The following is a 19,060-nucleotide window of genomic DNA, read 5'->3' as shown; positions in this document are numbered from 1 at the left end:
CACGGCAACCTGACTCTCATGATTATCTTACTACTTCTCTATGTATATGACATAAACGTCTGCAAAAATCCATTTTATTTGGTACGAAATAGATATGTAATACAAAATGTTAAGTGTAAGAGATTAAAGCGTGAACACAAATTAAGTGAGCTGGTAATTATCACATTGTCTACAGTGTTTAGTGCTCTCTCTGTGGCAGTCACTGGACTAAATATGTATCATTCAACTCTTCCAATTGCCTATTTGTTTGCATCCATCTATAGTCCAGTTATAATGGACTATAGAGTAAGGCAGACAGTGGAAAATATCTATAAGAAGATAACCATGGTTTGAGGTGATGGCTAAGTGGATAAGAGTGCTTGCTTGTGCAAGCGTGGAGATCTGCATTTGAATCCCCAGCACCCATATGAAGGAGAGGAAGAAGAAGAAGATCAAGAAGAAGAAGAAAGAAAAGAAAAGCAACTGGATATGGTCATGTTTGTCTGCAACTGTAGTGCTGGGGAAGAGAAACAAATGGATCCTGGGAGTTCAGTGGCCAGCCAGCCTCGTCAAATCCGTGAGCTTTAGAGTTTTCAAGCAATAAGGCAGAGAGTGGTAGAGGAATTCATCTCATGCCCTCTTCTGTCTTACACACACACACACACACACACACAGAGAGAGAGAGAGAGAGAGAAAAACTATATACTTTTTAAAAATTAGTGTATGTATAATCAAGAAACTGAACTATTAAATTATTTCTTATTGGTTATCTACATGAAGTAGAACATTATGTAGACTTTTAAATAATGGGGTTTTGCTATTACTCTTGGTGTCTCATGATATTTTTAAAATCGGTTGCCTTGTTTACCTATTAAACAACTTACAGGAAATTCCTCAATCAAAGCACAATTAGCTGTTTCCATGCTGCTCCTAGCATAGTATTTTGCACATAGCAAATGTTCACGTCAGCATCATTTCTATAAATTAATCTAGTAACAGCGTAAATGTGTAATATATCATTTTATTCTTACATTTAGATATTACAGCTTGTGTAATATATGTCTGGATTTTGTAATTGGATTTCTTGATCAGCCATTAGAGTGATATATGGAGCGGACTGTTTGTCTATTCGGTACTTGGATTAGTAGTAGCATATCTGGCATTGTACCGAGTAATAAAGAGAGGCCATCATCCTGAAGAGCGTAAAATGTTCACTTTAAAATGTTCGCTTTAATGTTTTGCTTTCCGGAATAGATTTTACAATGAAATTATTACTTTTGTTTTAAACATTTTCTGATAGTTCTTGCCACTGTAATAGTGGATTAAAGAATTTCAGGTTACCATCTGGCTTTCCAACTTACAGGATGAGTCGCAAGGAAACACTTTTATCTGTTGACACATAAGTAAAAGTAAAAAGAAAAACAACATTTTCAAAGTCTCAAAGATATGATAAGCTTTTGCCTTAGTAAAATGTGATTTTGTGTCTTTTTTTCCTTTAATATCTGTGAGGGAAATGTGCTTGGCTTAACTATTAGATCAAAATGAATAATTCAAAACAGAGATGCTTCACGCTTGTAGTTGTGCCAGCATCCATGCATCTGAAACATCTAACTATAAGAAGATTGGATAGCTGAATGCAAACTCAATGTACAGCTTCAACCCTCCCTGTACCAACAGAATGGAGCTTGTAAATTCAGGTTCTTCAGTACTCAAGGCACAGTTCCTTATATGACACTTTTTGCTTGGACTGTTAGTGACTGGGCTTGATCCAAGGCATCAGTTCTTGTTCCTTCTTTATATCCAGATGAATTTGCTGAGCACTCAACTTGTTCTGGGTGATGTTCTCAGCCACTAAGAATTAAATCTAAGTGCTGTAGAATAGGTCTTTACCTTTGTGGTGGTTCCCTTCCTTGGGGAGAAAAGGACACCCAATTTCAGTACAATTTCAGATAGTGATAAACAATCAAAGAAAATCAAACAGGGCCAGGGAAAGAGTGAGGCAGGCCAGGGTGAGAGGCATCTCTCTAGAGAGCGAAGTGAAGGGGCACCCAGTGTGTAAAGGTCTGAGCAAGGGCTGAAAGGAAAACAGGTAAGAGCCCTGCAGACAGGTGCACACTGTCCACGCTCAGAGATGGCCACCGGGCCTGGGCTATTGGAGCACAGCTGGGCAGGAGATAGAAAAGGCCAGAGAAAAGAGCTTAGATTTTCTTCCAGCTGTGTAATGGGAAGACCAGGAGAGCTGCGGTGTGAGGGAATTTTCATTTGGAAATGAGCCCTCCTACAGATAAATAGGGAATAACTTATGAGGGCGCCAGTCAGTGTGAAAAGACAAAGCTCGCCTGCATAAAGTAAATCAATCAATAAGCAAGCACACAGATCTTTACAGATTAATAAAAACTAGATCTAGATGCACTAATGTTTCCCACAGTGCCAACCAGTCAGGAAAGATAGAAATCCCTCTGAAGGATTTGCTTGTCAAAAGAGAAAAAGAGAGGGCTGGAGAGATGGCTCAGCGGTTAGGAGGACTTACCACTTCATCCAAAGAACCCAAGTTCAGCCACACCGCGAGACATCAAGCAGCTTGCAAAGTCCTTGCAAGCTGCAGGGAGCTAATGCCCTCTTTTGGCCTCTGAGGGCACCCACAAACACATGGAAGAAACACACACATACACATGAGTAGAATAAGGAATAAAATAAAATAAATCTTAAAAAGAAAATTTTTGAAGTGTGCATATGTCGCTTTATCAGGAGATACCCAGAGACATTTCAATAATGTTTGTTTCATTAAAATTAAACTAATTTAGAGTGCATGCTTTTTGCATCTTTACTCTTAAGGAAAGTTAAAACAGTTTAAATTATACAGCATGTCCCTACCTAAGTTTAATTCAGAAAGCTGAATTAATATAACATTATATTATAATATATTTATAATATTTCCATAATTAAATCCATTACTATATATGCAAGCCTAAAATAAGTTGAAATATGTAAATGGCAATCTTGCGTGTTACCTGTGAAGATGTGTTGTCAGCTTAATTCAAACGGATACACATACAAGCTTGGTTTTGCTTTGACGTCAAGGGGACAAGGCTGAAATAGCCCACTTTAGACCATGACAGAAAAGTAAAGGGAGAATGGATTCCCAGAACCAGTGTCTGGACCACCTGCTGGAGTGTGGGTGCTTAAGCGCTGCTTAGGAAGAGGCATAAACTCTTTCTAAATATCCGTAACTGATTGATTAGAGCCCTAGCATTATGGTTGAAGAGTAATATGTCTTTACTTTGTTTCACAGACTGATTGTTTATCCCTCTTTTTGTGTGTGTATATGTTTTTTTTTCTCTCTTTTATGTATGATGGCACACGAGCAGACATTAATGAATGTGAGCGAGTACCTAAGCCTTGTGCACATCAGTGCTCCAACACCCCCGGCAGCTTCAAGTGTGTCTGTCCAGCAGGACAACATTTGTTAGGGGATGGGAAGTCTTGCGCTGGATTGGAGAGGCTGTCGAATTTTGGCAGTCAGTACAGTAGCTATAACCTTGCACGATTCTCCCCTGTGAGAAGCGACTATCAACCTCCGCAGAGTTACAGACAGCATTCACAGCTCTACAGCTCCTCCTCAGAGTATAGGAACAGCAGAGCATCTTTCTCCAGGAATAGAAGGACTATTAGGAAAACTTGCCCTGCAGGCTCTGAGGCAAACCATGAAACCTGTGTAGGTAAATGTCAGCCATATTACATTTCCTTTCTGTGAGCTCACTTCCTGTTCTGGAGTCTAAGCATACATATAGCACCCGTGTTTGGTGCACTGAGCTACATCTGATCTCAAGTCTGGACTGACTCAAGGTTTTAAGACATATTTTCTGGCACCTAAGATGATTACAAACTTTATCCAATTAAGTGATGTATTTGCATGTGTGCATTCTAATAATTTATTGTGCTATGTCAAGTTTCTCTTTCTGATCAGTCTTGAACAGTGTTGCTGAATTAAATCCTACATGTGAGTGCCATCAATAATGTGAGGCTTTAGGAAGATAGACACATTTTCACATAATATGATGTAGTCCATAACATAGCTTTGTTTGATGCAAAGGCAGTGGCTTAGAAATGACAGTTTTATTGACTCAGTCAACTGTTCTTCCTAACAACCCACCTCCTACTGGCGGTTGTCCTTAGCCTTACCATGGAATTTCTCAGTCGGGTTATTTTATACGTTTATGAACAGAAAGATGTGATCCAGAGCAAAATTTGTTTCCATTGCTTCAAAATAGGCATGCTCAATGTCTTTATCTGAACTCACAAGTCAGTAACTTAATTTTACAAAATGTAACTATAATTTCCTGCAGAAGAACTGAGACTTTACTTTCACCTAAGTTGTAAACATTACCATCTGCCATATGTTTAACTTAATTTTGGTTTGCATGTCAATGAGCTAGGCATCAAGAAGAAGTAGCCAACATCAATTATCCCCACTATTTTGTTAGAAGGCAAAAGACAGCAAACAGGAAAGGAGGGAGGCAAGAAAGAACTCCTATTAAAATTCAGAGACCATTAGGCTGGACCGTTCATCCTTAGAGTGCTCTTGAAAGACCGTTAGACTAGCTCATCCTGACAGCTCTCTTCACTGGCCAATAGACCATCTCATTCTCACAGTCTTCTACGTGTTGCTTATCCTTAGTGACATTCGCATTTTGTTACAACTTTTTTAGCATTGTGAGGTTTTCTTCACCCTCTGACTTGATTTTTTTCATTTCTTTTTATACTCTTCTCCATCCCCTTATCTTTTTTTAACATGATTCCTTGTTCAACTTTAGGTGGACCCAGATTCTCCTGTTGCATAGGCTTACCTGTCTCCTCCGCACCATCTGAAGAATGGATGTAGCTTCATACATTATTATTGCATTTCGATTTTTCCATTGTTTTTCTTTCTAGTTATCCCGGTGTAGCTAAAATTTATCATTATGTTAACTCTGTTCTGTGGATACGCTTTTGAGAACTGTGGTCACTGTCAATGGCTGCACTTTAAACTTTAATGAATTCATTAGCAATGCCCTATGGCCAATGTGGACAAATACCACACAGTCGCTAATTCTCTGCATCACCCATTATTCTGAGTGTTTCACAACTTTCTGTGCCTACAGTTTTGATCAGACTCTTCGCACATCAGAACTTCCACTATTATTAAGTAACATGTTGTCTTTAGAAGTTTCTTCTGAACCGTTACTCATGGTGTTTTGTAGCCTCCCATCATCACACTTTTGTCTTCATTTTGAACAAATTCATTATTTCTATTCTACTTTTATTGTCTTGCTCATGCCCATGTCATAGGTGAACTAAACCACACCCTCACACCAGCCATCGCCTGATTGGTGTACTCTAACACCAGAAGGTACACACAGATTTAGAAAGATTCCCTTACAACAACCCAACTTCCCATTTTGTCACTGACCGTAGCTGCAGCTCCACCATACTAGAGTCCACTGAAGTTTTTTTTTTCTTGATGTTTATATTATGCCAATACTATGGTGCATCAGAATTATCTTCCCTTGTTAGGCATGCATTGTTCAAAACTATTTTAGAGTATCAATCATGTAACACCTAAAGTAGGCTTTTATAACTCATTAATCTGTGGATCTTTCCAATACTCGGGGAGATCTTTCCGTTACTTAGGACTGTTAGGAGGCTTAGATGTCTCTTAAAATATGGTGAACATTTTATTGCAGCTAATAAAGATATTCACACTAAAGTTGCAGACAGCTCTGAAATCATCTAATAAAAGAACTTACAACAAATACTGACTGCCTTTAATTAACCAACTGGGATGGACAAGCTACAAAAGGATTAAATTGACACTGTGTAATCTTGTTAGATTTGGGCAAAATTTAGTTTTTAAAGAGTTGATCCCAGGGCTTAACAGAAATAATGAACTTAGCTTCATTCCTGAAAGCAGAAGTCACACTTTGCCATTTTTAAATTCATATGTTGCGAAGCGCCATGTTAACAACTTCCAGTTCAAAACCATTTGAATTTCTGTTGTTGTTTTAGATTAAAGCAAATATTTGAAGAGGAAAGTCCAAATAACCCACACAAATTATGAAATGAATACTTTGGTTAGCTAAAATGATGCATAAACATGGAAAGTGAATATTTGCTGAATATTTATCATTAACATACTTTGAATTATTACAGTTGTTTTCACCATGTGCAAAGCACACAAAAACAGATTCATTTGCTCTGAGTCATCCCCCAGACCTAACTTGGTCTTTGCTATATTCTGACCCTTCTGAGCTCCTGCCACTGCATGTCATAGTCTTTTGTGTCCCACTGGTTAGTGTGTGCTCAGGGACCATGAGAGAGCTGATCAAAACAAATCACAGTTGGAACACAAAACAGATATTGAGCTTGAATTACCATCTACTCTCACTGTACTTTAACTGTGTGCATGTGCTTCACTTTTCACTTTAATGGTGTAGGCACCCCCTTGTAGTTTATAGAGCGTTTCCCCCAGTTCTTCCAGTGTGGGAGCCCTGCCAGCAGACCGATGAAGCAGAGCAGACGGTCTTCTTGATCCCCTCGGGCCAATGAGTTGACTGAGGTCTTGAGGAGTTAAATGAGTCGCCCGACTCAGCACAGAGACAGGCATGTATTTGCCACTAGTAGTTCGCCACTCTACAAAGATTAGGAAATATTTCTCACAATTACGGAAACGTTTCCACTTGAAAATATCTGTGTATGGAAAACCTATGTGTAGAGGTTGTAGGGAGAAGATGCAGAGAGAGAGAGAGAGCTAAGGTTCACATAAAATAAAAATGGGGGCTAGGGAGACCGCTCCATGGTTACAAGTGCTGGCTGCTCAAGGCATCTGGGTTTCATTCCCAACACCCACAAGGTGGCTCACAGCAGTTTGTAACTCCTGCCACAGGGGACCCAATGCCCTCTTGTGAACCCCATATGTAGTGCACAGACATGCTACACAGACATACATGTAGGCAAACACTCATGTACACAACATTATAAAATAATTTTTAAATAGAGGCTTCTTTTTCTATTTAATATCAAAAGAAACTTTCGGGTAAATTTTAGCATTCTGACAAAAGATTAACTCTTTGGCAGTTTAGGATTTTACACAAATCTGTCACACTTGTCATCTTAATGTAATTTAGCAACACAGAAAATAAATGACAAAGTTGAAGCTTCAGCTCATATACGTACATGTAAGATGATAAAGAAGTGTTCATGCATTATAATGTAGTAATGGTGAATATTGTAACATACTTAATATTTATATCAGAATTTGAAGTTTAACGGCTCTAATCACTTTCAAGAGCATGAATGTAAAATCAGGAGCAAATGTTTCTATCTTATGTTGGCCACTTGTGTTGATGGCTCTGTCACAGACCCTGCTTGCGTTTGGGATACTTATACACTCTGTTTTCTTGCTGAACAGATATCGATGAATGTCAAAACAGAGATACTTGTCAACATGAGTGTAAAAACACCATCGGGAGCTACCAGTGTGTCTGCCCACCAGGTTATCGACTCATGCTCAATGGGAAAACATGCCAAGGTGAGAAGATGCTAGAACGGGAACATTCACTGTTCCAGACTGACTGTAAAAACATGAGAAATTTTTGTAAATAGCTATTCTCCTAGCTGCTCCTTTTCTTCCATACTTACAGGTCAGATGTGTGTCTAAACCAGGGGTTCTCAGCCTATGGACAGTGAACCTTCTAGGGTAGCATATCAGATACTCTGCGTATCAGGTATCTACATTATGATTCATAATGTAGCAATATTATAGATATGAAGTAGCAATGAACATAACTTTATGGCTGGGGGCACCACAGCATGAGGAGCTGCATTGAAGAGTCATGGAATTAGGAAGGTTGAAAACCACTGCTCTAAACAATACTTTTCCAAATACGAAAAGCAAGAGAGAGGCATCTCAGTGAAGAAAAATAATCAAGACACATACTTGGTGTGGTCTTCCTTGAAGAATCATTAACCCAGCTCATATTAGAAATCTTTCAAACTTAAAGGGAACACATCTTTTCAAACAGCTTTTTCACCACTCAGCTGGGGTGGGAAGGAGAATGAGAAGGGGGGTTAGTGTCATGACTCCCATGTGAGGAACCACTCTGTGTTTTCTCATCGGACTTATCACTAGGGTGCCTGGTGGAGAAATGGTGATAAGCTCTTCGTTCTTTGAGTCTGCAGATGAAGACTCATTATCATATCCTAGTTCTGCAGGAGGGGAAGACTCAAGGCAGATGACTTGGTAGTCCTTCCCCTTAAGAGAAGACAAATGTAAATAAATCAAAATACTAACTTATGGGTCTCACAGTGAATTTGAGGGCAAAGCATAGTGACAATAGAAAGGAAAGAATAGAAAGGAAGAATACTGCTAGCCACCAGATTTCCTTGTTTTGTGTGAAAAACATGAAAAGAGAATAGCACTTTCTTGACATATTATATTGCAAAATATACTTACATCAAAAGAAATAGCCTATTAATCTCTTTTGACAGATTCCCTCAATTTTGTGAATAAAATCTAAGCATGATATATGCCTCTGAATTTTATTCCTTTTTGTCATATACAAACTCAATTCTTTTGAAAAGTATACCAATACAATCTTTAAGAGAATGTTTTATCAGTAGCCACGAAACTGAGATTGAATTTTCCCTTTTGCACCTTCACAAAGGACTTGCCAGGAAGGTAGTTTGTAGGAGAGGTGTCCTGGAAACCAAGACGATGGGAAAAAAACAGCTTTACCTGACGAACCAAGAGCCATTCCCTTCCCTAACTTCACTCTGTCTGAGGCTCCCCATTTAGGTTGTTGGGGTTGGAGGAAGCCTGAATTCAGTAGAGCCTTTGCCTTCATCCATCAATCACTGAACATTATTAAGAATATACCCTACATGAATAACTTGACTCAGCAATAAGATATGATTTGCACTCATGTATGTAAGTAAAACTACTATGTAAGGTGACTGTGATACTCCAGTGGCCAAGTGCAGTCAAGACCAAAGGTAACACTACCTCAGACTCTATATTCTCCAGTGGCCTTTTATCATTCCTAAGGTGCTTGGAACACTTACTTCAGGCAGCACTCTATGGGCCAGGGGGTGGAAGTGTTAACACTTCATACTTTAGAACTGACTCAGACCAGACATCTTTCTAAAAGAACGCCAGTGTCGCTAGATTTGGTGGCAAATAAATGCCTTTTCATCCCAGCTCTCTGTAGGCAAAGGCACACAGATCACTGTGATTTTCAGGCCAGCCAGAGCTGCATAATGAGAGTTTGTTTCAAATTGAGAGAGAGAGAGAGAGAGAGAGAGAGAGAGAGAGAGAGAGAGAGAGAGAAGAGAGAGCCCAAAACTACAACTACCCTTTCTACAGCTGTCTCAGAATCCAGAGCAAATACCAAAGCATTTCGAATTATCAACTGAACCACAAAATCCCTTAAGCAAAGTTAAAGGGTTATATGATATACTCATTAGAGAGATTTTTCTTCTTTTCTAAATCTTGCCAGTTTTTTTTTTAATTGCCCTCATTTAACTCAAAACATTTTTCAGTTCTCATTTGTGCTACAGAGTGGAAAATACTGTGAACAAATCAGAAACAGGTGTCATGGAAGTGTTTGCACTTTAAATGGGTTACATACTTTCATGGTTTTAAAAAGACATGAGAGAAAACATTTCTGCCTTTTAAAGAATTCTTCACTGTAAAGAATAGCTTAGAGTCTCTTTATAGATTTAGAAAGTGTTTGGGGCATTTACAAGAAGCAAGAGGCTTTCATCCAGGTTGGTTTGTGTGTGTGTGTGTGTGTGTGTGTGTGTGTGTGTGTGTGTTTTAAGTTTTATACCTTGGTAACCGCCTTGTCAGTAAGAGCTGGGAAATTACAATGGACAGTATAATAGGAACAAAGACAGAGAATCCTGTCAAAAGTGGAAGTCATCCAGATGTAAAATTAAAAACAAAATACAAAAAGTGTGACCAGTCAAGATTTGACTGAGAAGCAATGTGGAAAAACTAAAAGAACCTCAGCCTGACTTCATGCATCACAAATATTTAAAGAAGAAAAATTCAAATAGACTTTCATACATGACAAATAATGCTTTGTTTGAAAAAATATTAACAAAAGAATATGCTTTTTAAAAGAAAAAAATAATATTGTAGTGACATTGAATTTGAAAGGAGTTCTGTCTTCTACAGTTTTAAAGACATGGTACATGTTGATCAAGAGTCTGGGTTACATATAGTTTCTATAGTATAGCTGTTTCAAGTATATTTATCCTGAATTATTTTTTAAAGTGTCCAGAAGCAGTTCTTAAAATCCATCATATTTTCTAATGCTGTTCATATAAAAATCTTTCCAGCTCACTTTGTCATGCTTTTCTTTTAGCGGGGATACTTACATAATTGCCTCTACTTCAGTTTCTCTTACATTATTCTTATGATGTTTACGAAAAGCCAGACATTGTGGTTTGATCCATTATAGAAGACAAGGGTATTATTCCTCTAATCTTTCATTAAGATGAGGTCTCATTAAGGAGTATGCCACCATGCCCAGCTTTATTTCTGTTTTTGTTTGTTTTGTTGTTGTTTCTGTTTTGCCTTTTTTTTTTTTTTAAGAACAGTGAATAGAATCACAGACCATAGATAAAGGAGGGTCACCTGCCTGGTAGCTTAGTCTTTATAAAGACTCCTTATGAAAAGCAGACATTAGCAAGGACTACAGTCATGCAGGCCACTAAACACTTCTCACATTTGCTCAAAATGTCCAAAGGCCTTAGTAAAACACAAATATTTATGAGGTGATATTAACTTTTGACTGTTTAGACTGCATGTATAATGTGGAAAATATGAATAATTGTCATGTTTGGGAAATAATTCAATGAGACTTATATTTTTATTGATTTTAGTCTACAAAGCAGTGGGTTTCACTGTGCATCCCAAGTGATGGGATTAAAGGCGTGCACCACCACTACCACGCTAGACAGCATTTTTTTTATTTTATGAATACTATTACTAAGTTGTAAATAACTGCTTAGAAAACAATATGCTTGTAATGAAATCTAAAATATTCAATATAAGAATGCAAATGGTAATTAATTCAAACTTGGCTGTTCATTGTATATGATTAATACAGTGCCTCTTGGAATCACGTCTCTCTTTTCTCTCTGTTAACACTGCTCCAAGTTGTTTAAGAGCTCACAAAAGCACTTCGCTCCTTTAACCCAAGTTCAGTGTATAATGCCTAGCTGCTATAGAGAGAAGAAGGGAGAGTTGCACAAGTCGGCAGCTGATCACCAAGTTCACCACAGCCCCTCACTTGGCTGTAAAAGACTGCATCACGGGAAAGCTACATAGAGTCATTTGGTTGTCATTCCTTATTTAATGAGGATCTTCTTAGTTACCTGGGAAAGAAGGCTGATGTACATCCCATGTGCAGGCAGCTGACAAGGACCAAAAACCCTTGCCTTCCCTCATGGGATGTCGGGTAAATTGATAGGCCCAGAACCTCTGTTTAATGCTTGAGAAGGATGTGAATCCTGCCCTATTTAAGATGCACCTGTGCTAAGTATATTCTCATCAAAAGTTTGTCACTTCAGATTTGGCTCCCTCGTTCAGATTTAGCTCTACACTATCAAAGCAGTCAAATTGGATATCATAAGTCCTCTAAAGCCATTTTTTTTTTGTTCAATCTGTAATCTAATTTTAAATTGCTAAGGCGTGGGTTTGTAGCCATAATCTCTCCAAAGGGCTTCTGTCCGTGACTATGTAATGTTGCTGTGTAGTCTACTCATACTTTTGCTCAAGGACTTACGCAGCCTTTCTCTAGAAGGTAGATGAGGGTTGGGAAAGGAGACTTCCAGACCATGAACTTCTTAGGCAGATTGATGTGGGGAAAGTAGATGTGTGGGAGATGAGGGTGTGGATTTTGCTCCCTGAAGTGCTTGCCTGTCTTCATACTAGTGGACCTCCTCGTGAACCACAAGACAGGTGTAAGTTAACACAGTGGGAAGATTAGATGAAATAATAACTTCAGGATCTCAAAAATACCTATTGAAATAATTATTGAATTCTGTGGACACTCATTCAGAAATCTCTCAGGCTTTCTCACACCTCTGTGTGTGTGTGTGTGTGTGTGTGTGTGTGTGTGTGTGTGTGTGTGTGTCTGACTGTCTGTCTTCCTCTGGTGCTCAGTTACAAATCCAGAATTAAAAATTGTGGCACAAAAAAAAAAAACATTTTTCAGAAAGCTTGAAAGTTTTCCTCAGTTCTGTTACTTAAAAATAAATCTTATTGCATCAGTGTTTCCATTTAATAACTCTGTGAGGAAACCACAGAATACAATGTCTTTTACTTGCATATTTCTGCCGCTTATGCCATTGCTCGAGGGAACATCCCCATGCCACACTCCTGGGGGTGGACTCTGATGTCAGAGCAGTTCAAATCTGCTCTGTTTGATTAAACTTAAACTGTGGTTTGGGAACCATTTATTTGATCTTAGAGTTTTCTTTCTTCTTCTTCTTTTTTTTCTTCAATTTATCATTCTCTTCAAGATCTGACTTGCCTAACAGTGTCCCATGAGTTTACAGCTTGGATCCTTTAATTTTTACTACCATCATTCCCTCCTTTCAATTTGAACTTAGAACACAAGAATTGTTCATACTACAGAAGGATTCTTCTCTTTGCAAAGTATCCACAAGTGTCCCTTGATTTTTTTTTTTAGTTTGGTCAGTGTGCGTTTAAAATATTATTTGCTTGACAAGCTTACATACGTTCTGCTTTTCAAATAGAAGAGACACGTGAGTGCTCTTGAAAGCTGCCCGTTTACTTTTATAACTCTCATTTTTCTTTTGACTTTTAACATATATCAAAAAAAATGTACTCAGAGCAATCAGGGAAATAAATAGATGGGGAATCATGCTCCCCATTTTTGTGGCAGGAGCTTGGGTATGGCAGATACGCTCATTAGAGGACTAAGGTAGGAGAACTCCCTCTATATTCCAGTCGAAGACGGAGGTAGTAATGACTGCTACAATGGCCCTTATGGACCCCACGTAATGCTGCCTTGTATTCTTTGCGTGGTCCCTAGATGTAGATGAGTGTCTGGAGCAGAGTGTGCGCTGTGGGCCCAACCGCATGTGTTTCAACACGAGAGGAAGCTATCAGTGCATCGACACACCCTGTCCGCCCAATTACCAGCGGGATCCTGTTCTGGGGTAAGTTTCACTCTCTTATCCCAGACATGCTTCTGGAAACCCTGTCTTTGACCGACATAAGCCTTGTCTACAGTCATGTTTAACTCACTGGAAGTCAGGAGCCCTGAGGGGGTGCAGGCTGACTGTGTGTTCTTCTTCTCTGAATGGACAACAGATGAACTCATTAGGCAGCTGCCACTGCAAACCAAACCATCACTGCCAAGCCTTCTGGACTCACACTGCTTGCCCTGTGGGGTGGTGGGCGGGACTCCAGGGCTCTCCCACACTAGCAAGTACTCTATGGGGTAGAGAGCCTGCCTTTTTTTCTTTGAAAATCCCTCATTTCCACTTGCACTGCCTCACGCTGGTAAGTACTGTCGGCAGGAAGACTAATCAAGAAGTACCTTTTCTGTTTCTGTGATTGCTCACTGTGCATCAAGAGAAGGAGAGAAACAAGGACAATGGCCGGTGACATCTTGCTTACACTTCCCTGGTGCTGAGGGACTTCTTACCTCTAGATAAACCATTCTATTTCTCCCCACCCTGTCCAGGTATCAAGGTAACCAGATGCTTGAAAACAAGTGTCAATGCTCATCTTGGATCGTTCCGGGTCATTACCAGATGCTCACTGGAGCTCACACTTGATTTTCCTCGTAGTAATGCCTCCAGTCACTGTAGCATGGTCGAGTGTGTGTTGTCCATAACCCACCATAAACCTGCTTGTGATCAATCTCATAGGAATGGAAACAGGAAAGAGGATTAAAAATAGAGAGACTTATAAAGTATTTTAAAAAAAGATTTGACTAAAGAATCTATATTTTTATAAAATAGTCCTTTGTGGGGGTTTTTCCTCTAGATCTCTAGGGGAAAAAAACATTTTGAATGTTATTATGACTCAGTACGGCTCTGAAAGGGGAAAATAGTTTTTAATATAAAATAATATGAAAGAAATATTAAGAAGAAAGTCATCCTCCGAGAAATCCTAAGTGACCTTTAACTATTCTGAGAAAAAGAAACCAAATACCTATATAGCCTATTTCTACCTCCAAGCAGCAAGTCGGTAAATATTATAATGCAGCTTATTTTCTTCTCTCTAGGGAGCACTTGTTTCCAAGATGTAGGCAATGCTTTTGTTTTGTAAAGGAAAACTTTTCATTTTAAGGATGGTGCTGTTGGGACTGAGCTGGTGAAGCATGTGTTTAGTATACCCAAGGCCTGCATCCGATCCCAGCACCCCACCACAAAAGAAAGAACGAATTCTTATCACATCAGGACCTCCAACTCCTCTATTCTCAGCAGAGCAGGGATACTAGCACTTGATGTAGACCAGGTCATTCTCTTGGCCTCCTGGCATCTCCTTTGAGCCAGGGATGTAGGAAATGGGTAAAGCCACATTTTATAGGAGAACAAGTAAGGGTCACCACAGATAATGATCGCCTGTGTCGTGTCCTATCCTGTTTCAAGGTGTATAACTATGTGCAACACATTTATTTTTCTAACCTTAGGTTCTGCCTTAAAAACTGCCCACCCAACGACCTGGAGTGCACCTTGAGCCCATATGCCTTGGAGTATAAGCTTGTCTCGCTCCCATTTGGGATAGGTGCCAATCAAGATTTAATCCGGCTGGTTGCATACACACAGGACGGAGTGCTGCATCCCAGGACGACTTTCCTCATGGTCGATGAGGAGCCAGCTGTTCCTTTTGCCCTGAGGGACGAAAACCTGAAAGGAGTGGTGTACACCACGCGTCCGCTGCGAGAGGCCGACACCTACCGCATGAAGGTGCGCGCTCTGTCCTACAGTGCCAACGGGACCATCGAGTACCAGACCACATTCATAGTCTATATAGCTGTGTCTGCCTATCCGTACTAGGAAGGACTCCAGAACCTAGTGCAAACATTTGAGCGGCATTAACCACGGCAATCAAGGACCCCTACAGTTTACTATCTCTTGAAGAGTTGCAGTCTTGGCGACTTGACAGTGGTGCTATACTCCGTTATGTGTGTTCCTTGGTACTGCTGAGGTGGCTGTGTGATCACACTATGATTGTGTATCCTTTAGAAGAGCCCTCTGTTGTTTTCTTTATTTATTACACTGGAGCAGTTGCTTCCCAAAGATTATTCTGATCAGCTAATAGGACACATCAGTGAGGTTGTATAGTTACATAGAAGCTAAGATCATTTTCTTGGAAACAATGTTTAAAAACTAATTCAAATAGATTTCTGAGCATTTGGCTATTCTTAGAATGGTAAACCCAGTTGCTATGTATTTTGATAAAAGCTTATGATATAATATAAGATTTTTTAAATATTGATATAAGTCTTATACATCTCCTTTCAGTTTAAGGTTAAAAAAAAATATACCCACGATTACTGAACTATAGTACAGATACAACAAAATCTGTTTGAACCCAAAACAGAGCTTGCCTTTATTAAATACTCAAGATGCATTCCCTGAGTTCTGTGAAATCGTCTGACTCTTGTACTATGATATCAGAAAGTTACTTTCCCTTTAGACAATTGCCCATGGCACGGGTCTTTGACATTTTGATATAACCATTTATTCACTCCGCTCCATAACTTTTACATTCCATATTTTTTCTGTCAAATAAAATAATTTTAAGACATAGCAATAGAACAGGTTTCTTGATTATTTGTAATCATATATGTTCGAGTTAACATGTTAAACCTCAACACACTGTACACGGTGGCTACAGACTCTGTAAGCAATTGTCAAGATGTATTCTATTTTATGAAGTGTATATATTACCTTAGTGTGTATTTTCTATATAATATCTTGATGGACTCGTTTATAAAATTATTTTATAAAAAAAATACAGTAAATTCAGCCTAAATAAAAATTTCACCTCTTTTTCTTAAGAACCTAAAAATGTGTGTTTTTTTATAGATTGTATTAGTTCCTTTTCTGTTGCTGTGATAAAATACTCATAAGAAAAAATTAGGAGAGAAGGGGCTTATTTTTGGCTTACAGCTCTATAAGGGACAAAATCCATAACAGCAAGGGAGACGTGTCAACAGCAGGGAAGGCATGGAAGCTAGTTTATCACATTGTATCCTCATTCAGGAAGCAGGGAGAGAACAAGACGGGTCAGACCATAAAATCTCAGATCCTTCCCTTGGTGCTAGGAGCCACCTAGGTGCTGGGGATGTTGGGAAGATGGTGGTGTTGGAGGACCAGGGTTGGGAGTATTGGCTGTGGTGGGTGCTAGGGTAGGCAGGCAATGGAGAAGGAGTAAAGCAAGGGCCTGGTGTTCACCGAATGTAGATCCTCCAGGCCAAACCGAGCTCCACTTCATGTGGACCGGAAGTCACAGGCATTCTAACCTTAGGGCATCCCAGCTGAGGGCTCAGACATTACAGCTAAAGGTGATGGTGATGCCACGTGGAGTCTTTTGACTCTGAGAAGGGCTCAGACAGCTCCATAACCTTTCCAACAGTGTCACTAAGTAGGAACCGAGCATTCAGACACATGAGCCTATGCAGGACATTTCACCCTTGAGCCACAACACAGCTATTATAGATACGGAAGTTTTAGAAATAAGCATAAATGTGCAACCATCACGAAAGCCCAAGGTACATGCCATCATCATTCACATTCTAGAGGACTGGGGTCAGAGACAACTTGTGCAACTTAAGAGAACTCAGCTAGTTAGTGGCAGAAATGTTATTCTTTTTGTACTTTGAGTATGAGTAAAAGTTCTTACTACCTCACAGTTTTCTCATCCATCCAGACAGTCCCCTTATATTTCATCTAATGAATAAATCCCTTAAAGAGATATAGGAAAACACAAACTGTGGAAGGAAAGGAACAAAACATTCAAGACCTAAAAGTGGAAAGAGAATCAATTAAAAAAAAAACTGAAAGAAATCTAAAAGTGAAAATCCTTTTTAATTTAATTTTATTTATATATGTATTTATTACAATTTATTTACTTTATATCCCCACTGTATCCCCCTCCCTCATCTTCTCCTAGTCCTACCCTCCCTCCCTCTTCTCCCTCTATGCCCTTTTCCTAGTACCCTGATAAGGGAGGACCTCCTCCCCTTCTATCTAACCCTAGCTTATCAGGTCTCATCAAGGCTGACTGTATCATCTTCCTCTGTGGCCTTGCAAGGCTGCACCTCCCAGGGGGAAGTGATCAAAGAGCCAGCTACTAAGTTCATGTCACAAACAGCCCTTGTATGGAATAGAATCAAAGACACCCCCCCCAAAAAAAAAAAAAAAACACAGACACATACACACCTATGGAAACTTAATTTTTGACAAAGAAGCCAAAACCATACAGTGGAAAAAAAAAAAAAAAAGACAGCATCTTCAGCAAATGGTGCTGGTCCAACTGGATGTCTACATGCAGAAAAATGAAAATATATTCATATTTATTACCCTGAAGAAAACTAAAGTCCAAGTGGATCAAAGACCTCAACATAAAACCAGATACTCTAAATCAGTTAGAAGAAAAGGTGGGGAAAAACATTGACCTCATTGGCACAGGAGACAACTACCTGAATAGAACACCAACAGCACAGGCTCTAAGATCAACAATAAATAAATAGGACCTCATGAAACTGAAAAGCTTCTGTAAAGCAAAGGACCCTGTCATCAGAACAATATGACAGCCTACAGACTGGAAGTAAAAAATTTAAGAAGCCTACCAACAAGCCTCTTTCTACCAAAACCTCTTTGGTAGGCAAGCTTCACCAACAGAATACAAGACATGGAAGAGATAACCTCACACATTGAAGACACAATTGAAGAAAATGTTAAATCTACAAAAATTCTGGCATAAAACATCCAGGAAATCTAGGGCACAATAGAAAGCCCAAAATTAAGGATAATAAGATTAGTGGAAGAAAAAGAAACCCACGTCAAAGGCCCAGAAGATATTTTAACAAAATCATAGAAGAAAAAAAAATTTAACCTAAAAAATCAGATGCCTACCAACGTACAAGAAGCATTATAAAAGGGGGGGGACTAGATCAGAAAAGAAAGTCCCCTCAGCCCATAATAATCAAAGCACTAAATCTACACAATAGATAAATAATATTAAAACCTGCAAGGAAACAAAGACAAAGTAACATATAAGTGTAGACTTTTGGAACAGTATATGACTGCTCAATGGAGACTCTAAAAGCCAGAAGAGCCTAAACAGGTTCTAAGAAACCACAGATGTCAGCCCAGACTATAGTACCCAGCAAAACTTTCAACCATAATGGGTGGGGTTAGTAAGACATTCTATGATAAAACCAAAGTTAAGTAAAACTATCCACAAATCAGCCCTATAGAAGACGCCAGAAGGAAAACTCGAACCTAAAGAAGTTAACCACACCTAAGAAAACAAAATAAATAAATAAATATTCCCAGACCAGCAAAGCAAAAAATTCAAAAACACTGGTCATTTATACTCCTCAACATCAGTCATTTATACCCCTCAACAATCTCAGTGTCCCAATAAAACAACACAGAATGGATACAAAAACAGGATATATCTTTCTGCTAGCCACAAACATACCTTAATATCAAGACTAGACATGGAAAAGTTTATTCCAAGCAAATGGACCTAAGAAGAAAGCTGATGTAGCCATTTTAATACCTGAAAAACAGACGTGAACCAAAACTAATTAGAAGAGATAAAGAAGGACACAACATACTCTCATAGAAAAGAATCCATCAAGAGGATAGACACTGCAGTTCTTAACATGTGTGCTTATATATGGATATTAGCTGTTAGGTCAGTGATTAGCAAGCTACAGTCATTAGAACCACAGAAGTTAGGTATATACTAAAGGATACAGGTAGATCTCCTTAGGAAAGAGAAAAAGAATTAATAGTGATAATGGGTGGGGCAGAG

At 39.0% G+C, this 19,060-nt stretch overlaps 1 protein-coding gene across 1 annotated transcript in view; it reads left to right on the top strand.

The window, feature by feature from the left end:
* The window catches only part of Hmcn1 (hemicentin 1), a 450,870-nt gene extending 434,789 nt beyond the window's left edge, over positions 1–16,081 (top strand). The window contains exons 104-107 of the mRNA XM_060364433.1: positions 3,348–3,698; positions 7,427–7,546; positions 13,086–13,212; positions 14,697–16,081. Of these exons, the coding sequence (XP_060220416.1) occupies positions 3,348–3,698; positions 7,427–7,546; positions 13,086–13,212; positions 14,697–15,063 (965 nt within the window). The 3' untranslated portion in view covers positions 15,064–16,081. The remainder of the gene's footprint in view (positions 1–3,347; positions 3,699–7,426; positions 7,547–13,085; positions 13,213–14,696) is intronic.
* Positions 16,082–19,060: the final 2,979 nt, after the last annotated feature.

Source organism: Meriones unguiculatus, chromosome 11 (assembly GCF_030254825.1).
Source record: "Meriones unguiculatus strain TT.TT164.6M chromosome 11, Bangor_MerUng_6.1, whole genome shotgun sequence".
Classification (NCBI taxonomy): Eukaryota; Metazoa; Chordata; class Mammalia; order Rodentia; family Muridae; genus Meriones; species Meriones unguiculatus.
Note: the sequence above shows the minus strand (reverse complement) of the source record. Positions and strands in the feature narration are given on the sequence as shown.